General features: G+C 39.5%; 2 protein-coding genes across 3 annotated transcripts in view; both read left to right on the top strand.

The window, feature by feature from the left end:
* ppm1j (protein phosphatase, Mg2+/Mn2+ dependent, 1J) overlaps positions 1 to 5106 on the top strand; it is a 28725-nt gene extending 23619 nt beyond the window's left edge. Inside the window, exons 5-10 of the mRNA XM_017697851.2 lie at positions 320 to 404; positions 1487 to 1605; positions 1740 to 1803; positions 2155 to 2262; positions 2472 to 2623; positions 3496 to 5106. Of these exons, the coding sequence (XP_017553340.1) occupies positions 320 to 404; positions 1487 to 1605; positions 1740 to 1803; positions 2155 to 2262; positions 2472 to 2623; positions 3496 to 3643 (676 nt within the window). The 3' untranslated portion in view covers positions 3644 to 5106. The remainder of the gene's footprint in view (positions 1 to 319; positions 405 to 1486; positions 1606 to 1739; positions 1804 to 2154; positions 2263 to 2471; positions 2624 to 3495) is intronic.
* Positions 5107 to 6098: 992 nt separating this feature from the next.
* rhoca (ras homolog family member Ca) lies at positions 6099 to 20417 on the top strand. 2 transcript variants are annotated; one of them, XM_017697850.2, is made up of 5 exons: positions 6099 to 6232; positions 15079 to 15236; positions 17656 to 17776; positions 18361 to 18491; positions 19837 to 20417. In XM_017697850.2, the coding sequence occupies exons 2-5, from the start codon at positions 15081 to 15083 to the stop codon at positions 20008 to 20010; spliced, it is 582 nt and encodes a 193-aa protein (XP_017553339.1). In that variant the 5' UTR covers positions 6099 to 6232; positions 15079 to 15080; the 3' UTR covers positions 20011 to 20417. The 2 variants fall into 2 exon arrangements, with proteins under 2 accessions (XP_017553339.1, XP_037390969.1); XM_037535072.1 differs by lacking the exon at positions 6099 to 6232 and having other exon boundaries at positions 15060 to 15236.
* Positions 20418 to 20431: the final 14 nt, after the last annotated feature.

The following is a 20431-nucleotide window of genomic DNA, read 5'->3' as shown; positions in this document are numbered from 1 at the left end:
CCTGTTGCAGTTGGTTGATTAAAATGTACACTTCAAAGCTTGAGCTGTTTATATCCTCTCAGCACCATAATGGTCTTGGATGATGAAGTCATTCCTATGTCCTTTGTTTCCAATGAGTTAAACTCTAAGTTGTTCCATTTCAGTCTATTTATGACATTTGTTCAAGATAATTGAATTCTTTGTTGATTCAGTCTTAAAAATCTGACATGCGTCTGAAATGAGCACATCTTCATTCCAGACCAACAGGACTTTTTGAATGCTGCACATTGATAAAACTATTTTCTTCGAAGCATAAACTGAGTTGTTTATTTCCTTTCAGAGCCATAATTGTCCGCAATGATGAGGTTATTCCCATGTCCAATGAGTTTACGCCAGAGAGCGAGAGGCAGCGGTTGCAGTATCTGGTGAGACTCCTCATCTCTCACCTCATCTCACAACTACATAGCTGGGTTCACTTCCAACTTTACCACCGGGGGCTAATTTAAAATCTAGATGGAAATCATTCTAAGTGAAATGTGCAAACATCATTTTCAAAAATGAAGCCATCACACAGCTGAATTCTTATTTCCATCGCTATTGCCGACTGCATTTATTGCCACACCTGCTGATGCAGCCATGGTTTAGGCAGTGATAGACATATATTTTACTAGTCAATAATTACTGTAATTATATGCAATATATTCAAACATTTTGGGAATTGTTGTGTTATTATGGGAGAATTATCACACTGTGCAATTCATGAGAACACTTATCACTGTGTCTAAACAGGACAGCTAGCATCACCACAGTTTCGAAATGATAGGTAAATTAAGGTTCAGGAATGCAGCCTAAAAGCCTAGAGTTTCACAGATATGAGTTTGTCAACATCTGAATTTGTTTTGGGGGAAGATTTACTTGCTCAGTAAAAATTAAACAGGGATTTTATAATAATGCATGATTTCCAAATGCATGCATGGATGTTCAACTCAGGCTACTGGCCAAGAATGAATGAATGAATGTTTCCAAATAGAAAGTCAAAATAATTATTTATTTTCTTGAATTGCTGACTTAATAAGTCAAAATATTTACATACTTTCATTTACTTTATTTTAAGTCATTATTTTGACCTAATGTGTCACAGTTTGAACCAAAGAGAAGAGCAAAAAAACTTTTTTTCTCCTATTTGCCAGAAACAAGCTTTCGTTCAGAAAACTTATAAACCACACAGGGATTTATATTGTGCTGGTCATATGTTAATTACGAAGTTGCTCTGTGTTCATTTGTATGGAAGTTGTTAGTAGATAACAGTCCACCCTCTTAGCACAAAGTGCCAGTAGACTGTTAATTAGCAGCTCCAGGCTAGCTACTCTAGTAAATTTGCCATTAGACTTATAGAGCAGGCTGAAGATTCCTAACCTGGAGATCAGATGTTTAATCAGTATCATTTCCCTTATTCAGATGACTTCCAGTCACAACTGTCTCATGTTCCTGATGTCACTGTGTTTAGGGCTTCCTTAAACCAGAACTGCTTGGGAATGAGTTCACGCACATTGAGTTTCCCCGACGCATACAACACAAGGAGCTGGGCAAGAAGATGCTCTTTAGAGACCACACCATGACTGGGTGGTGAGTGATATTAAGAGGTCCAACATGCTTTGATACAAGAATACATTAATTAGTTAATAGGTCTGTAGCTACATGTTTTTTTTTCCTTTTTTGACTCTGCGTATGTGATGTCACATTTAAATTTGTCACTGCAGGGCATACAAGACAATTGTGGAAGATGACCTCAAGTTCCCACTCATTTATGGAGAAGGGAAAAAGGTATCCTAACAAAAGAAGTATTTTTTCAATTTATAGTATCCTGGACTAGTCAGAGGTGGTTTATGTCTTAACACATGAGACAGAGAAACTGAAGGATATCAGAGAGAGTACTAGCAGTCAAAGTGCAGCTGAGTTTATTCTGTGCCTTTATTCAGTCTCAGTTGCACCTTTTTTGGGGACCAAATGTTCCCATTATGTGGAGGAAAGATGTTTTTAAAAATTGAGATTTCTTTTTGGTCACTGATGTAAGCAGAGTATGATTTCTGTCTATAAGACCCTCAAATAATCTATGTTTCTGTATCCATAGTAACCGACCGGTGTGTGTATGTGTGTGTGTGTGTTCTTTCACAGGCCCGAGTCATGGCCACTATTGGAGTAACACGTGGTTTAGGCGATCATGACCTGAAAGTGTACAATTCCAACATTCACATCAAACCTTTCCTGTCCTGCTGTCCAGAGGTGTGTCATGGAATTACATCTGCCCATTCCCTCCATCATCCAGCCCCCCTTGCACTGACTTCAGGACAACTGCAATTAAAGATCCATTATTGTAGTTCTTCTCTATTCAGAACAGTAGCTTTATAGAGTCAGAGCAGAGAACATGAAATTCATATATTCATTGTATATTGATGCTAATATCCTGTTTCCTTTGTTTTCTATTTGTCTAGGTGAAAGTGTACAACATTTCAGAGCACAAGCACGGTTCTGATGATGTTATCATTATGGGAACTGATGGGCTGTGGGATGTGACCTCCGACAGAGAAGTAGCGGATGCAGTGACAACCTTTCTCTCCCGCTGTGAGCCTAATGACCCAATGCGGTAAGCTTTTAACCTTTGACATCTTCTTAATAACCTGCCTGCTTGACATGCACTACAAAGACCAAACTAATTGCAGCCACCAAACTTTACTCTTGTTTTATGGCCTAAAGCAGTGCAGAACTCAGGGACCCCTTCAGTCTTCTGTATGGGGAGCTAGGATAGAGTATATATATGGGGCATCAATGGCTGGAATGGAAAACACTTAAAATACTAGTTCCCAAACCTTTCATAACAGTTGGTGTAAGGGGGAATTCAGGATTCAACATTCAAACATTTTTTTTCATAATTAAATCATTAAGATGTTTAAAATGTAATGTGAAGGGGCTATTCTTGAGAAATTTACCAAGTCAGAATTGTTCGCAGTGGTGGTGATAGGAACCAAATGTCCTTAATGTTTAATCTCTATAAAAGTTACCCCACAGAAAAATATCACATGAAATGATTACAAATACACTACCCAATGATTAAGTCATTGTTTTCAGGCTTCAGCTTAAGCCATATTTTTAAAAGCTATTCATGACGTACATGGCACTCATCTTTTTTCCAGATGTATCACTATTTTACTACTGTCAACATTACATATAAGATGTGTTGATTCACTGTTCACTTTGGATAGTCAACACAATGGCTGTATTTGTGTTGTATATATTGTAACTGCTGGTTCATATCACCACCACTGAAAATAAGTTAAAGAATGGCTGCCTGGGTTGTGTTGCTTTAGACTCGCCACTAGATGCCACTGTGCAGACATGTCTCAGTTTCGCCTGTGATCATCAAGTGTGGGATTACAAATAGCCTATGTTATAACACCACAAAAACAGTATGTTTAAGTGCAGAAAAAATACTTATTTCCTGTTTTATCCATCTTAAAGGTACACCTTGGCAGCTCAGGACCTCCTGATGAGGTCGCGAGGTGTTCTGAAAGAACGGGGCTGGCGGCTGCCCAATGACAGACTGGGATCAGGTGATGACATCACGGTGTTTGTCATCCCGTTGGCGGGAGCGGAGTCAGAGACATGACGAGCTGGGTCCATTCTCCACTGGCAAGCAAATCAGGACATGCCCCTACTTCCCGCCTGCTAAGGAAGGGGTGCAAAACCAAATAAAATCCATTTCCATTTGAACCGAAGGAAGCGGGCAGGAAAGATGTACGCGTTCTTCCCCTTCCTCCTGCTTTTCAGAGTCGTATTCCTCATCTTGACTCTTACCTCGTGTCAAGCGTGGGATGACATCATCATTAAGTGCCACTCTTCTCACTCGACATTTCTTACAGACTCATTTTAAAAGACTGCTTACTTGTCAGATGGCTCCAGAACAGACAAAGCTGCAGTAATATACGCTCCGGAGGGAGGTCCGTACAGGAGCAGAGAGGAGGAAAGCAGAGAGGGTGAATGTTCAGTGACGTGTTTAAAACCTGATCTGAATGTGACAAAAGGAGTGAGCCACTGTTGATATAAGATGAAGACCATGGTGATGAAGGATGTACAAATGTAAGCACTTTATCTTTAGCAGAAACCCATCAATCTGTAATTAAACCTTTGCCAATTATAATCATCTCCTGAATGTCTCCAAAGAATGTACCTGTCTAAACACATGTGTTTGTACTGAGTTCACTTTTAGTTTGTTTTTTTCACCAAGAAAGAAGGGAAGCACAGTTATTACATTACTCTTGACGTTGAGGATTAATGGATCAAACTCACCTCCTCTGGAAAGGCAGTGACGGTATGGTTAACATTATGGTTCAGGCAATCAAGAAGAATTTTGGAGACGTACTGTACTATCCACTGTAACCCAAGCCTTCACAGAGCTGCTGGAAAGTAGAGACAGCCATGTAACTACTTTCGCACAGTTGACTGAAACTGCGTTCCCTACCTCTCCACAAAGCCATGCCGAATGTCCAACTTAAAAGCTTCTAAGTAGAACTTTTGATAATAGACCCCAAATGTATTTGTGCACCTAAACCGTAGCTAATGGGCCGCTTTCTATGAGCCACATTTAGAGGCCTAATCCCGAAGTTAGCATTAGTTTGAGCAAAAAATCTCCTGTTAGGAAACTTTTCTTCCAGGCTTGGTACTGAACCAAGAAACTCACCCTCAGTGGTAAGTTTAACACTCTTACTGTAACCTACATCTAAATGTATCTGAGCTACTTTAGTTGTGAAATTATGTTGGGGGAAAAAAGATTCTATGCGGCAGCTCTTTTACCTTCAGTGATGTTTTAGTGGTGATTTTTAAAAGTAAAACCATCCTTGCTTATATGATCTTGAACTGGACAGACCATTGTATGTCTAAATGAAAATAATTGAGATCAACTGACCGCTAGCACTTTTTGTCATCACATGTTTTAGTTTATTTGTTTGCTTGTTTGTTTTTTGTCCATGCTGAATAATATCATTTCTGCTGACTGTTTAATAATTTGTCAAGCTGTAAAACCTAGGCAACTGTGATTAATGCACAATAAATCTCCCACTTATCAAAAAATTATTGTATGTTTTGGCTCTGTTATTTTCATTGCGCCATTGAGAAGGGGGAAAATATTAAGGGATATATCAGTGTCAGTATTTATTGAATATTTAGGCAGTTCCATTGTGTGTAGTTGTTTAATGTGCCCGGGGGTCAAAGAAAATTTTTTCCAAAGGAAAGAAATCCTCACGACAAACTTACAAGTTTATCTGTTCACCTCAGCTGTTTATAGCTAATAGTTGTTTATAGCGTCTTGATTGAATAACTTACTAAATACTAACTTCTGCATTCATAGTAATAAAGAATATTGAAATTTTCTGCGGAAGTCATTTGGTGTTTGATGGAAAATGCTGCACTGCAGAGAAACTTAGAAACTCTGATTTTTTCTAATGGTGGTGATAGGAACAGTTGCAATGTCTACAAAGCAGATAGCCATTTTCAAACCATCTATATGACCAAGTATATGTAATGTTGATAATGGTAAGAGTGGTAAATCTGACAAAAAGGTTTTTCTTCCACGACTATTTTGCCTGAAAAGCACCTGTTTTCCATTACTTTAAAAATGCATTTAAGGTCAACTCCTTATCTTAAAACTATGGTAGAAAAACGTTACACTTCAGGCATTGTGTAACTATTTTGTGTGTTTTTATGTGAGGCATTAAACTGCTCAGACGTTTGGTTCCTATCACAACCATTTTAAAGATTTCAGACTCAGCAAGTTCACTGAACTCTTCTCATCAACTCTGAAAGATTTTGTTTACATTTTAATGATTTGATTCTGCAGATATTTTTGAAAAATCGGTGGATTTCCCCTTTAACATCGCTTTTTTTTTTCTTTTCTTGGAGATGTCGAGGGCTGCGCCACCTCTCGTCCCTCCCTGCTGTCCCTGTTGTAGGAATGATGTCATCATTATCGAGATATGGGGAGGGGCCTAAATAACTGTTAACGGCTAAACCGCCTCCTCAGCCAATAGCGATTTAGCACCAGGCGCATTTCCCCCTCCTATGGGCGGAGCTAAGGTCTGTCAGCTTCGTTTCTTAGCAATATAGCTGCCAGACTCAGTGGATCAGCCGCTCACGGCACCGAAACTTGGGCACCACGGAGGTTTAGCAGTGCGCTAAAACAACACGAAACGGCAGACATAAGGTATTGCTCTCTTGTGTTTATCATTTCTTCAGCAAACCGTGTCGAAGTAGCTTGGGGACGTTGGTAGGGAACAAGTTTTTCGTTCTTTGCTGCGGTGGTTTGTGAAAGTAGGTGGTGGCTCGGCTCACAGACCTGAAAGTCAGTCAAAAAGACTGAATGGTGTTCGTAGGGAAGGCTTGAATTCACCTTTTAGCCCAGTCTTTCTTTGGTACTGAGGAGAGTTAAGCGATGAATTAGCATTCGCTGCTATTCTGTGGTTCTGTAGACCACCTGTTAATTCTCACATTCCTAGCAGTTCCTTTTCATAACCTGAAGGGTGAGGCAACGGCGGTTAAAAAATAACTTTACGTGAAATTTCAAGTCGTCGAACAGCCCTGTAGTTTTGAGCAGTTCCTCGGGTCGGTTGACAACAGTGTTGTCGGCAAGGACTTTTTCTTCTTATTCTTAACGCAGCGAATTGGCTAATCACATATTTAGGGCGTTGCTGTCGGCAGTGGCTCGAGTCAAAAAAAACTTTCGCTTGGAGCGCTTGGAGTAGGAGGTGGATGGCCTTGCAGCATAAACTACAGTCACAGAAGTATGAAAGAATTTGTTTAGTGCCAACGAGGCCCGTCTTGTCGCAGTCGCAGGGCGTTGTTTGGGCTGCCTGGAACATCTTTATTCAGATAAACAAGGAGCAAGACAGTTTCGCATTTGGCATGACGCAAGTTTAAGCAGTTAGCTGGTAAAAATTTTGTAAACAGAGTGACATTAAGATGGTTTGAGTCATTCCCAAGCGTAGGCGACCCGCTGAGTGCACTGCTTTAATCCTTGAAAAGCAGTAGGCCGTCTGACACGGATACAGTAAACAGGCATATAGTTCACTGAATCAAACTAGGTCAACTTTCAAAGTACAGCAAGGAAGCAGCTGAGGAGAAGCCAGGGGGATAGCCCTAAGAATCGAGGACTTTTTCATACCACATGCCCATAAATATGGATTTATTTGTAGCCTATTCAGGGTCTTAAGTCCCACCTTGCTTTACCACCTGGTAGTACACTAACTATGAATTGCAGTTGTCCTGTAGCTGTGTAAGTTTTGGGACCAGTACTGGATAATGAACAGTTGCTGAATCTGTCTTCTTTCAGTAAAATTTAAGAACCTGATCAGCTTGATTGAAAATGGAAAGTAAGACAGGTTTCAGATGCTCTTTGGCCATTAAGGCTGTGTATTGGACATTGCCTAACCTGTTAAATGGGGCTGGTACTTTCTAAAAAAGAGAGGTACTTCAATTATCGCTGAAATAGTTTTATAAAATGAATCGTTGTAGGTTTATTGGGGTTGTAAGAGAAGGTTATAAAATTGGAAGTAACAAGAACTTTTAACCTGTAATGCAGTGTTGTAACCTAATGTTTCTCTGATCGTACCCTGTGGAGTCCACTGGTAACCGTTAAGCTGTTCCACACAATGCAGATGACCAGATAATTTCCTTAGCAGTTGAACTGCAGTTGAACTGAGTCTACACTGCATGTCCAAAGGTATGTAGATACTTGCATGTCCAGCATTTCTTCTGAAATGAAGGGTATTAATGTGGAGTTTGCACCCAACCTTCACAAGGTTCCTAGGTGTTGGAACATTGATGTGAGGATTTAATTGCATTCAGCTACAAAATTAGTGAGGTAAGATGCTGATGTTCTGGTTCCAACTCATTCAAAAGGTATTAGATTTATCACTCCAGAGAATACACTTCCACTGCTCCACAGTCCAAATGGCTTTATACCCCTCTATTCAATACTTGCCATCGAGCATGGTTATCTTAGGCCAGGGGTGGGAAACAGAGGGCTGGAGTCTAGCACAGTTTAGATTTATCTGGTCTAAAACACCAAAAAAGCATGGCAATTAACCGATGAGTTGAATCAGATATGCTTGAGCAGGAAAGTCACCAATTAGAAGAATCTGGCCCTACAGGACTGGAATTCCCCACCACTGCCTTAGGCTCATGTGTTCCAGAGGGTCCCATTCTTTTAGTTTTGCTTTTACATTTACAGCATTTAGCAGATGCTCTTATCCAGCGGCTTTTCTATGGAGATTACTACCTGCGGGCACAGTTCAACGCCTGTATCAACAACGGCTACACCTTTTAAAGTAGCTGAATTCACTAATTAGAAGGCATGTCTACACACCTTTGGACATCTTGTGTGGTTTTACTCAACACCCCTAACAGTTTCTAATGGAATATTTCACACAGAAACTGAGCTTATGGTTTCGAGCTGCCATGCGACTTGCTGTAATAAACATCCAGCTTCTTTTGTCAAGCTATTGATTCTGTTCCACTTGTCATTTATTCTCTTGCAAACAAGGCTTTCTGCTCACCCTTACATAAACTGTCGTTCCTTAAACGCAAACATGTAGAGAAAGGTGAGAATATTTGAATTGAATAGTAATTGAGCCTTATGTGAGTAACTAAATGCTTCTAGTCAGTATTTTTCCTCACAAGGTTTAGTATTCCACCTCACACATAATAACGGTCCTATCAGTCCCATGGCAGACTGTAGTCTCTGTAGGGGCAACATAATCAAATAATCACTTTACAGTACCTAATCAGGAAATACTGTGGTGGGTTTCTAGTCAAATGCACACCCATTTCCTTCACTCTTATGTAACGTGGGGACCTTTTGTTGCTAGTGGCTCAGTTTAAAGGAACAACAGAAAGTGATGAGCATGTGGTGTCCAAAGTCCAGCTATGGGTATATCCTTTTATAATCCTAGTGTTTCTTTCCTCTAGTTTACCCTAGCCTTCATACAGCATAGGCAAGCATCCACTCCTTTCCTGCAAAGAGAATATAAAAGAGCAATGGAAATATTGCATAATTATGAGTAATGTTCCAATGCTAGAGGATCCTGTCCTCTTCTCAAGAATATTAGTTAGCCTAAGTAATCATGACATAAGCAATCTGGTCAGTCTGTTGGAAACCTAGTTAAGATGAGAAGCCAAGAATGAGAAACTCATTCAGAGACCTTAATTGAACGACCCTTTAATTTTCTGTCTAACAATGTTTCACATGTCTTTCAAAAGTTTGCCAGGTAATTATGGAGATTACTAGCTGCGGGCACAGTTCAACGCCTGTACCTTAAAGTAGCTGAATTCACTAATTAGAAGGCATGTCTACAAACCTTTGGACATCTTGTGTGATTTTTACTCAATATCCCTAACAGTTTCTAATGGAATATTTCACACAGAAACTGAGGTTAGGGTTTTGAGCTGCTATTACTAAAGTAATTATGACAGTTGTATGATATATGGTCGAGTGTTTTACATGATTACCATATAATGATTGTTACTTCACTCCTCTGAATCCTGGGTTTGGCCATGGGAGACTTGGGGTCAATAACCACTGACGCACTTCAGTTTGAGTCACACTGTCACAACAGTTCAGTTGTTGCAGGAGTTTTAGGGCTGTGTGGAAATTTCCAAGCAAATCTTGCACTCTGATTTGATTTAATTTTGCTTTAGTGTAGAAGGCTGAAAATGGTTCTGTAGCCTTGGAGCAAATGTTATTTCAGACTGCTACTGTTACGCCCCAAGCTAACAGTTTGGGGACTCCCAGGGAATCTTGGATGCTTCAGTCTGCCTGATTTGTGGTACTTTTGAAAGCTTACACTGGGAAATGGATACAGCTGGCATTTCTAGTCAGATGTGGTTTAGACTTAGCTATATTGAGCTGGAAATTGGAGATATTTATCACACTACACAGTTCACAGTAAGCTACATGATGCACAGTAATAGAATCGTAGAAGATAAAAACAAATGGCATTCTGCCAGTGAAAGATCAAAAAGCTTGTGGATGCATGGAAAAAAAATGGAACAAGTATTGGTACAAATGTCATTATTAATATATATTGTTATGGATACAACATTTAATGATTGTACACTTATTCCTAGCGGTTCCCTACCCTGGTCCTGAAGTTTGTTTTCTGTCTTCTAACACGCCTGATCCAACTAATCAGCTTTCATCAGAAGTTTGTCCCTCATTGGTCAGAAACCTGCCCTGATTGATCCAAGAGCTGTCTATGGAATGATTTAAATCCCAAGCATGACCTTCTATGGAGCAGGTTAGGTATGCAGAATAAGTCATCATGATATTCCCTGGTAGAAAGTGAAACTGAGAGAGAGAGAGAAAATTCAGAGTTAGCTTAAACTAAGCTTATAGTTATCTGGCTGATCAAGAAGTCCTGCTTCATGAGACCAGGCCTTGGGCAGGATTGGAAACTACTGCATTATCTTTTGAGAACTTCTGCTGGGCAAATGGGAGCTGCAGCAAACTTAACACACCTTAGAATAAACATGCATAGCCTTCGCACATTGCTGCATTTTCAGGCTATACAAGGACGAACTTGTGAGGATTTTCAGGTTATTAAATTGCTTGAAAAGCAGTAACCCAGCATATATGTTGGCCGACAGATGTAAAAATATTATGAAATGATTAGTCTTTGAAAATATATTTTCCTTTCAGACCAGAATAACTGGCTCAGTGTGGTGTGGGTTTTTTTCCCAAACAGAAGTAAAATACTTGGAATGACTCAAACAAAAACATGACGTCTGTGAACAACATGGAATGAATTTACAGTATCTTTGGTTTGTTAGAAATGATGGGGCATTCCAACTTTCTAAAATGTTGCTTTGTTGGTTGACAAGTTTTATTGGGGCTGTGTACGCTCCAGCTAATCAGTACATGGCAGTGTTGAGTAGCCTGATTTTAAAGTTCTAATTGGAGAACATTTTCCAGTTTCCCTGCATGAAATGGATTTGAGAGAATGGAGCCCCCAACAAGAGTCATTCCATATAAAAATCATTAAGCCTGTGGCACCATCTGCCACTGCTGAAAAAGCTACAATTATAGTATACAGTTATATGCTGATGCTGATGCTGAATTGCTGAAAACTCTTTTAGAACTGCAAACAATTCTCATCTAAAACATGCTCTTAATTTTTACCCACTACCAGCAGGTGGGTAAAAATGTATAAAAGATCCCATATATTGTGGTTTTCTTGTATTTGTATTTTTCTACCCCTGAGGTATGATGTGTGGTTTATGTACCAAAAACAATCAGAATTAATTTATACAAGACCTTTTTCCAACATCTCTTTATCCCTTAGAATTGAATAGGCTCTTTTTGTTTGTTGTGCCTGTAAGGCTTATATGTAAATGACATCTGGTTGGCTACCCTGTAATGCAGTGTCTGCTGAACTACTTGTCATAATGTCAGTGTGAATGGGCAGAGCTAAACTGCTGTAGGCTAAAGAAGTGGATATATATGTGAATGTGCTGATTTTTGTGACCTCACAAAAACAACTTAGCAATGGGCTGTGAGCTCCTCCCTGAATTACCACTTCACATGGGGCGGGGGTATGTCACAGAAGGAACGTGCATTGGTTTCTGATTCACATTGACTCTAAAACCAGTACCTATTTACAGAACTGTCAAACCTGTACTACCTGTTTGAAGCCCAACCTAGTTGTGATACATGCTAGATAATGTATTAGTCTTTTTGAAAATGTGGAGTTTAATTTTCCATGTTGATTTACAGTTACTTGTCTTTAGAGTGATGGTTTTTTTTTTTTTTTTAAAGTAAATTTAAATAGGCTAAATACATGTTGAAGCCAAAGAATGGCTGAAGTCATTTAACCTTCTCATGACAAGTAAGAGAATGTACAAACAAAGCTAGACAGTCATGCAGCAGATGAGCTGCACTCCATCTTACTATTGTTCAAGTACCGACTTGTACTGACTTGTTTGTGTGTCTCGGTGATGTGCCCTGATACTTTCCCCATTTCAACTTCTACTCCAGAGTCAAAAGAATTGCTCCGTTGGCTGTAAACTCAAGAGCTTCTCCTGAGATTGATAATTTTACTGTGTCTCAGAACGCTGAGGCCTATACTTTACAGCTTTAAAGAGAAATTTAGGCAGATGCTGTGCTCCTGTGGCTTTAAATCAAATCCCATTCAACTCTGATAATTTAAATCTGTAGGGTTTTTTTTTCTTTTTTTTTCTGTTTTGAGACCCAGTGGTGAGAGTCCTGTCTCTTCACACTGTTTATTGGAAGAGGAAGATTTCCATTACTCTTCTGCTGGATGGAAACAAAAGCGTGTGCTTCTAGTGGGTGGAAGGAGCTTTGTGCGAGATGGCATTCTGGGCTTAGGAGAACGGAGGACTGCACTAAAAATAGTTATTTTCACTGCTCTCAGCACAATATGACAAGTGCCTGGTGATAAGTGGTGTGTGTGTGTGTGTGTGTGTGTGTCTTCAGTTGATCCCAAGAAGAGGTGGAGAGTGGGAGTGTACAAGTATATGCACAGCTGTGCTTCCCTACTGGTGCTTATCATGGATGCTGCCTTTCTCCCTCCCACACATACATACATCTATCTATCTATCTATCTATCTATCTATCTATCTATCTATCTATCTATCTATCTATCTATCTATCTATCTCTCTCTCTCTCTCTCTCTCTCTCTCTCTCTCTCTCTCTCTCTCTCTCTCTCTCTCTCTCTCTCTCTCTCTCTCTCTCTCTCTCTCTCTCTCACACACACATGTCAGGCCTTAAGAAGAGCTACTACTTCTCAGTCATTCCCAAAACTGCAGCTAGCCTGTAAAAATGGCTTAAAGCAAACTGAAACTGAAGTGGTGGCATGCTTTACCTCAGAAATGCCAGTCTACCTTTTTTTTTTCCCCACAGTGGCTGCTTACAGTGCACAACCTTGTCTAGCACACTGAGTTATAGTTTCATCAGCAAAGGCCAAGGGCACTAGAGGAAAAAAAGCATTTGTTTTAAGAAGCACCCTTTCATTGCAGATGATCTCTGAATATGGTGCTTTGTTACAGAAAATAAGAATTATTGAAGATGTTTACTGTTGCATGGCTTCTGAATTGTAACTCCTCACCACTACAAGGAGGTCTTTTGGTTTTATACCAGACACAAAGCACGAAGGTCATTGATCTGTAGAGTCAAGATACTCTCTGATTTAACTGATTACCATTTACAAACAAAACACGGACTGCTACAGACCCATATAAAATATTTATATAATTTATCACTACTGAGTAGTTTGTATGGTGTAGTGTACACTGGGTTTGCTTTCATGAGGTAGACCACTAATTGTGCAATGTAGTATTTGCCATTCCCAGTGACTGACTACATTCCTTCTGCTGTATGACTCAAATTTTAAACAGAATTAGTTACATACTACAAATGGCTGGTAAATGGGGGTGCATGAGAATCATATTGAGATCGGCAGATAAGTGCCTGAAAGAATGAATCAGCAGTAGAGAAGTGTGTAGATTTACTTTAAACCAGTGTATGATGAGCAATTTGTTTTCCAGAAGAGCAGAAAGTGTAGGCGATGCTGAGCTACTATGCATATAGCAATAAATATTACATTTCTGTCATGCTAATCCAGACAGATGTAGTCCCAGTTTCTACATACTTGTTTGTATTTCTGTATCAGCGTCAGTATCCACAAACATTTGCATGGAAAAACATCAGATGTTGGCATCAGCCCACAATTCCTGTATTTGTGTATAGTCAGTGGTAAAACTCCTTTTTCAACCTTTAGTAAGGAAGATAAATTAGCCAGAGTTCCAATACCTGATAAAGAACTTGAAGCTTTAGACCCAGTAAGTGGAATAATCATTGTGCTAGAAAAGTAATTACCAACCCTGCAAAGCACAGTCATGCACTTAGGTGCTGCCTCACAACACCAAACTTCTTTTCCAGAGGTTATTGCTATGACAAAAAGGTTTTTCTATAATGTGACCTTTTTCTCACACAGTTTGGCAGGATGTGCACAGTTGGTGTTGTCTGTCTCAGCCCTGGCCTAATCTCACCCTTGTGTTCTATAACAAATTTAGCCCATCTTTATCTACAGTTCTGTCTTGGAATGTATGAACTAGGCAGAAGGTAAAGTGTACTTCATCAGAGAATAAAAGCTGTTAAAGTTCAACCACTTGGTTTTTAGCAATAGAAAATGGCACAAAAATTGAAATTAAAATGTCACTTATTAAAATTAGTTGCTTTGTGTCCGCCTTCATTTTAAAAATGTGAAGAACAGAAGGGTACATGTGTGCATGTACTTTGGAGTTGCCCTCTTGTGAAATGTTTTGGATAGAAGTTCTAGAAACTTTAGCTAAATGGGCTGGTTGTATTATCCCACTGTCGCATAGACTTTGGTGATTCAGTCCTGTCTCCCAGTAGACAAAGTTCTCATGTAACAAATTCTCTCATTGTAGTAGGCATTATCACAGCTGCTAGAATAATCTTAAAACATATTGGAAGAATGTAAATGTGCCAAAGTCAAAACACTGGATGATTTGACTGACAAACAGCAACATGACATGGCAAGACATATGGATGGCATGGGAAACATTTCTGACACTTGGAACTTCTTTAATATGGATTGTGTACAATCCATTAAGCAAGTGTGGATGGGGTGGGTACAATGGATTTTATTTGTAATTCTCAATGATATGACTTCACATCATTTCTTGATTCTTGTCTGCCTTGACTTCAGAAGGATGACCTGTGCTCACTGTTCTGATTGTAAATCTATTATATGCATGAGCTGTACTTTTTTTTTTTTTTTTTTTTTTTTTTTTTTTTTTTTTTTTTTTTCCCTTCTTTTTTTTTCCCTTCTTTTTTTCTTTTTTTTTTTTACTTTTTGAAAGCTTGAAAGGCAAGTAAAGCAATAAATGTTTTGATTACAAAAAAAGTGTTCATCAGACTTTTGAATAGCAGAGGGCAGTATAATTCTTTGCAATATCAACATCTGTCATTATGCAGCCCAACAAACGTAATATGTCCTTGTTATCTCCAGGCATGGCAGCCATAAGGAAAAAGCTGGTGATAGTGGGAGATGGAGCATGTGGAAAGACCTGTCTGCTCATAGTGTTCAGTAAAGACCAGTTCCCTGAAGTCTACGTGCCCACGGTCTTTGAGAACTACATTGCAGACATTGAGGTGGATGGCAAACAGGTTGGTATGGATTCTTGGCATATACTTGAAAGTGAAATGTTTTTTTAGAGCCTGGGCTTTGCAGATTCAGCCTATTAATGTGAAGAATTGTGGAAAGGAAGTTTGGCTGTGAATTTGATCTTTGAAGTAGACGGCATTGCACTGACCATGTTCAATTTAAAAGGTGAAACAGCTAAAAATGCTTTTGTGTATGTTGGGGCTTACAAAGGAATAGTTTTTATAGTGAAAGTGCTATTTTAAAACTGCAACAGCTAGTTCAACTGCACCCTACAATATTCAATGTTTATCCCAAGTTTGGGGAAAATGTAATGTAAGAAATAGCAGTGTATGTGAACTGACATTCAGCATTGATTCCTTACATTCTAAAAATATTGTTGGTTCCCTTGGTGCCCAAATAAGAAAATGGAAAATAATCACAATACTGGTTAGAAAAATCAAAATGATCATTTTCCACAAATCATTCAGCCCAAGTGTTGTGTATTTGATATGCTAGTTAGGGAGGCTATGCTGTCATTTTTGGTGAACTACCAAAATTGCGCTAAAAGAATCTGATTTATGAGCCTAGTTCTAACAGCTCTGTTTGTGCTGGTAATCCTTAAGGATTGCCAGGTCACAGGTGTAGGTTCACCCATTTAAATTAGTCTCCTCATGCTTGGATATGGCAGGAATAGGAACCTTCATTTCTTTAGCGAAGAGTTAATAGAGAATGCTCCAAAGCCTGTCTGAAATGACCTATTGAGACAAATTTAGTTTGAAAGATTCTAAGGGCTGTGATTTTTGTTTTTAATAATTTCCTATAAGAGCTGTTTACAGTACATGTCACTTAACTCTTGACTGTATCCCGACAAACTCTGAAACTCCCAGTAGACTTGAGGTGATGGTCAATGTTGTGAAATGAGTGACATCCGGTGGTTAGTCAGACGTGTTCTTCTGTAAATGGGCACTCGCTGTTAACGCTAGTCTTGCACTGACTACTAGTAGGGCCAAACTGGGAACGACCATAACAGGAAATGGCTGTACTTGCTTGTTTCCTGCTTTGACTTGGGAACATGGGTGTCTGGACATTTCCCCTCCCCCTAGCTCCTATGGGTTGATAAATGGGCCAGTTCATTTCCTTTGTCCGTCTCTGAGAGTATAGTTGAGGGGGAACTATGTGTTTTACTTCTCCTGCACTGGAAATGTAGGAACAAAGTAAGGAGACTTACTGTGGAGTTTTCTACCCCTCTCGTGCTCTCTCTCTCCCTCTCACTCTCCTGCTCTCTCTGCAGGGTTATGCTCCAGAGTCTACCCAGCTTGTTGCCAAGCTTGCATAAGGTCTAGAAACTTCCCAAAGAGACCCTGTGCTTAGCCTAAATCCCTCTGGCCCAAGGGAATGTTCTATACTCTTCCTCCTCTGTCTGTGGGCAGAGCCAAGATCTAAATATAGCTCACTTTTTTTTTTTTCTTTTCCTGCCTTTTTTTTTTTAATGTTGTTGCTGAACCTCATGCTTATCCAAGAGAGTGGCCTCCTACATCTGTGTATGTTTCAGTAAGTGGTTCGCCATCCTTCCTCACGTACGCACTTTCATGCACATCATAATTAAGATTAGGATTTGGATGGTTGTAGCTGCTCTCAGGTCAGTCCTAGCTGTCTCCACCCAAAGCATGACTCAGCTTTACAGGGTAAAGTCCCTTAGTGCCCCTGCCAAGCTTTGAGGCACAAGGGAGCAGAAGGGCTTGGGGTTTTATTCCTTCCTAATCACCCGTTTACCTAATTCAGTTCATTAGGTTTGGGACAGGATGAGGCCAAACACTGCCGTTCTCACTTGCTCCAGAATCGCATTATAGATGAAATTCTTTATGGATCCATAATTCTAGGGTTTATAAATACTTATTAAATGATTGATGGGCAATATTCACACATTAGTTTGTGTATATTCTGCTGAAGTCTTATGCACACATGTAGCCATATTAGGATATTCTGTGGGAAGATTTCAGAAAGATGGGTGTGTGGGATAGAAACGTGAGTTTCTAGTTAGTCATCTTTCTACTATGTGTGTGTGTGTGTGTGTGTGTGTGTGTGTGATGTGCCACAATGCTCTACATGCATGCCAGTTTAAACAAATATCAAGCTTGCATTCCTTATATTTGGGAACTTCTTGAAAATATTATCTTCCACCAACTGAGCTGTAAGTGATCCTAGGAGTTCACAGTAACCCTGCCTCAGATGAGTGAAGTGGTCTTGATTGGCTGCTGTGAATGCTGCCTATGTAGAAAATTTTATATAGCAGTGTGTTTCATGAAAATGTCTTCAAGTATTGTGACACTATTTCCATATCACTCCATATGTCCATATCACTCACACTTGGACTGGCCATGAGGGTTTGTCAGTTTTGTCTGAATTTACTTTGACACTAGTTCCTCACTTTTTGGTTGACAGGTGGAGTTGGCCTTGTGGGACACAGCAGGTCAAGAAGATTATGACCGTTTGAGACCACTCTCCTACCCAGACACGGACGTCATCCTTATGTGCTTCTCCATTGACAGCCCTGACAGTTTAGGTACAGTCTAATCTCCACTCTGTCTCACAAACAAACAAGCAGCCCATCATCTTCTGCTCTTCTGCTTTTGAAAGTTTGAGTCACTGCAGTTGATATTAGCTTTCTTTTTTCCCTTTATGGCTTTGATATAAAATAGAATTTCCTCAGTCGTGGGAAATGTTGACTTCCTTGAGTCATATTCAGGCTGTTCGTCACAGTTCTGTCTGTGTGCTGATACACATCTTGATTGTACTAGCGCCCTCATGGAGCATCTGAATAAGGATTCTCTCCCTCTTGTATGATCTAATCACTGCTTATCTGAGCTATCTGAGGCACATCCTGGCCGTATTCTCTATAACTGTGTGAATAGCAGGAAGTTTGGGCTCTGACAAGCATGAGTGAGTCACCATAGCCCTGATAACTTTTTGCTCAGGAAACAAATGTTTTGAGATTAAATGGGTTACGGTCAGTTGTGTGGTTAAACTCAATTCTTCACCAAGTGAGATCCTTTATTTAATGTCTAGAAATTAACTTGAAGGGCAATGAATTAAGGTCTTAATGGATATGAATCTAAATCTCCAATCTGACTGTTTTCATTCCTGCAGAGAATATTCCCGAAAAGTGGACACCAGAGGTGAAACACTTTTGTCCCAACGTTCCCATTATTTTAGTGGGGAATAAGAAGGACCTGCGGAACGATGAGCACACACGGAGGGAGCTGGCTAAGATGAAGCAGGTAGTTCCCTCACTGAGGCCTACAGCTCTGCTTAAGGAGACCCATTAAAAAGCACTTAGAGGATTGCATTACTGTCACTCTGTGAGGCATGAACATCATCATCATCAGTCAAGCACATATTGCACTCTAAGTCTTGGCTGCCAGCCAAACCTGAAAGCCCTACCCTGCTGAATGATGTGCTTCTTTCATAGTAGGGTTTGATGTGCTCAGGTGTGATCTTTATGGCTTGAACTAAAATTAAGTCTGATCTTAAAATCAACTAGCAATTTATCCTAGACCGGATTAAAAACTAACAAATGGCAAGCAGAGTACATTAGATGAGTGACTGTGAATCACTGGTCTGTGCCATGTGATTGAAATTCTGGTTGGATTCTGGTCAATTTTGGAATTGTTTCCTTATTTGGGACGAGGAGTTAGGCCAAGACCGACTTCTTGCTCTGTGGAACTAAGGTATGTGCAAGCAAGCTAATGTCCTCAGAATATCTAAGAAACCATGCTAATCTGTGTATTATGAAATTAAAGGTTAAATGCTACTTCAGATGTAGGCTTTACTACCTTTGCAAACTCCATCCAACAGCCATAGAAGGACCAAAAAGGTGGTTGCTGCTCTTGTGCTTTTACCTTATTACATAAGTAATTTTAGAAGTTTCCCTCTCAAAGCACAAAATACTCAGAGGTGATTTATTATAATGAAGCACTTTCTCCAATTTACCAAAATTATATATATTACCAAAAAGATATATTTTACAACACTCAGTCTCTTTGAGTAGGTTTTGTGTAAATAATGATTTGAGGGTTTTCTTTTCCAAACTGTTGTTAAAAGAACATTTTGAAACTGTTTTAGCTGTGCAGTTACTAAAGGTACTAGTCAATTTGCTATTTTGTGTCTTTGTGCACTAGTTTTGAGTTTCAACTCATTACACTAGCTGAAAATTAGCACGTGTTTCTAAAAAGTCTGAATATTCTCAAATTTCAGACTTCTGTTAATTCTTTTTTTTTTTTTTTTTTTTTTTTTCTTCCTGTTTGTCATTGTTTAATTGTTTTCTAATGAGTCAAAATTCATACAAAAACATGTGAGCCAAACAGGATTTCTTGCGCTGTTCATATTAATTACCAAATTTTGCCCTTGTTTATTTGCATGTAAGTCCTTGGTAGATAAGCCACAAAAGGGACCACTTCTGCCTTCCAGTCAATAAATGATCAGTAATTGGCACCTCTTTTCATTAATCTGCCTCTCAATGCCTTAACTTTGTTGTGTAAAAATGTTTGAAACCAATATGGAATTCATAAAGTGGAGAGCAGTTCAACTAACACCTTGTCTGTACCCTGTCGGTTATAATTGCAGGAGCCTGTTAAACCAGAAGAAGGCCGTGACATGGCTAACCGTATTAGCGCATTTGGTTACCTGGAGTGCTCAGCCAAGACCAAGGAGGGTGTGAGGGAAGTGTTTGAAATGGCGACTAGGGCAGCATTGCAAGTCCGGAAGAGGAAGAAGAGGAGCGGATGTTTGATCTTGTGAAAAACTACTGGAATCTTTCAGAAGCATCCAGCAATTTCCGTATGGCATTCAACTGACCAGGAAAAACCAACTGAATTTTTAACCAAACAGTGTCTATGTACTGTAATGTACTGTATGTCACATGCATCAAAAGGACCAAGACTGGGCAGTAATGCGCGTTAGATATGCCTTGATTATTTAGTTGTACCTACCTACAGCGCAACGGGTCTTTTTGTGCTCCAGAGTGAGATTTCCGCCTGAATATGAGGTAGATGATTAAGTATGTTGTATGCGTTCACACTAACTGTATGTCTTTAGTCACTGCCCTGATAATAGTTATTATATCCTAGATGTGGCATGAGGACTTTCATTTGAACTTCACTGATGTTATGCGAGATATTAACAAAGCACAGTGTGTGATGATGGAATTGGTGCCTTTTGT

This window comes from Pygocentrus nattereri, chromosome 26 (assembly GCF_015220715.1).
Source record: "Pygocentrus nattereri isolate fPygNat1 chromosome 26, fPygNat1.pri, whole genome shotgun sequence".
In the NCBI taxonomy this organism is placed as follows: Eukaryota; Metazoa; Chordata; class Actinopteri; order Characiformes; family Serrasalmidae; genus Pygocentrus; species Pygocentrus nattereri.
This window is presented reverse-complemented; position numbering and strand designations above follow the sequence as displayed.

Excerpts from the sequence above, each read along its gene's own strand:
- rhoca (XM_037535072.1), top strand. The coding sequence starts at position 15,060 with ATGTCCTTGTTATCTCCAGGCATGGCAGCCATAAGGAAAAAGCTGGTG. Across the intron at positions 15,237-17,655 it reads TTGAGGTGGATGGCAAACAG|GTGGAGTTGGCCTTGTGGGA; the intron begins GTTGGTATGGAT and ends TTTGGTTGACAG. Across the intron at positions 17,777-18,360 it reads TGACAGCCCTGACAGTTTAG|AGAATATTCCCGAAAAGTGG; the intron begins GTACAGTCTAAT and ends TCATTCCTGCAG.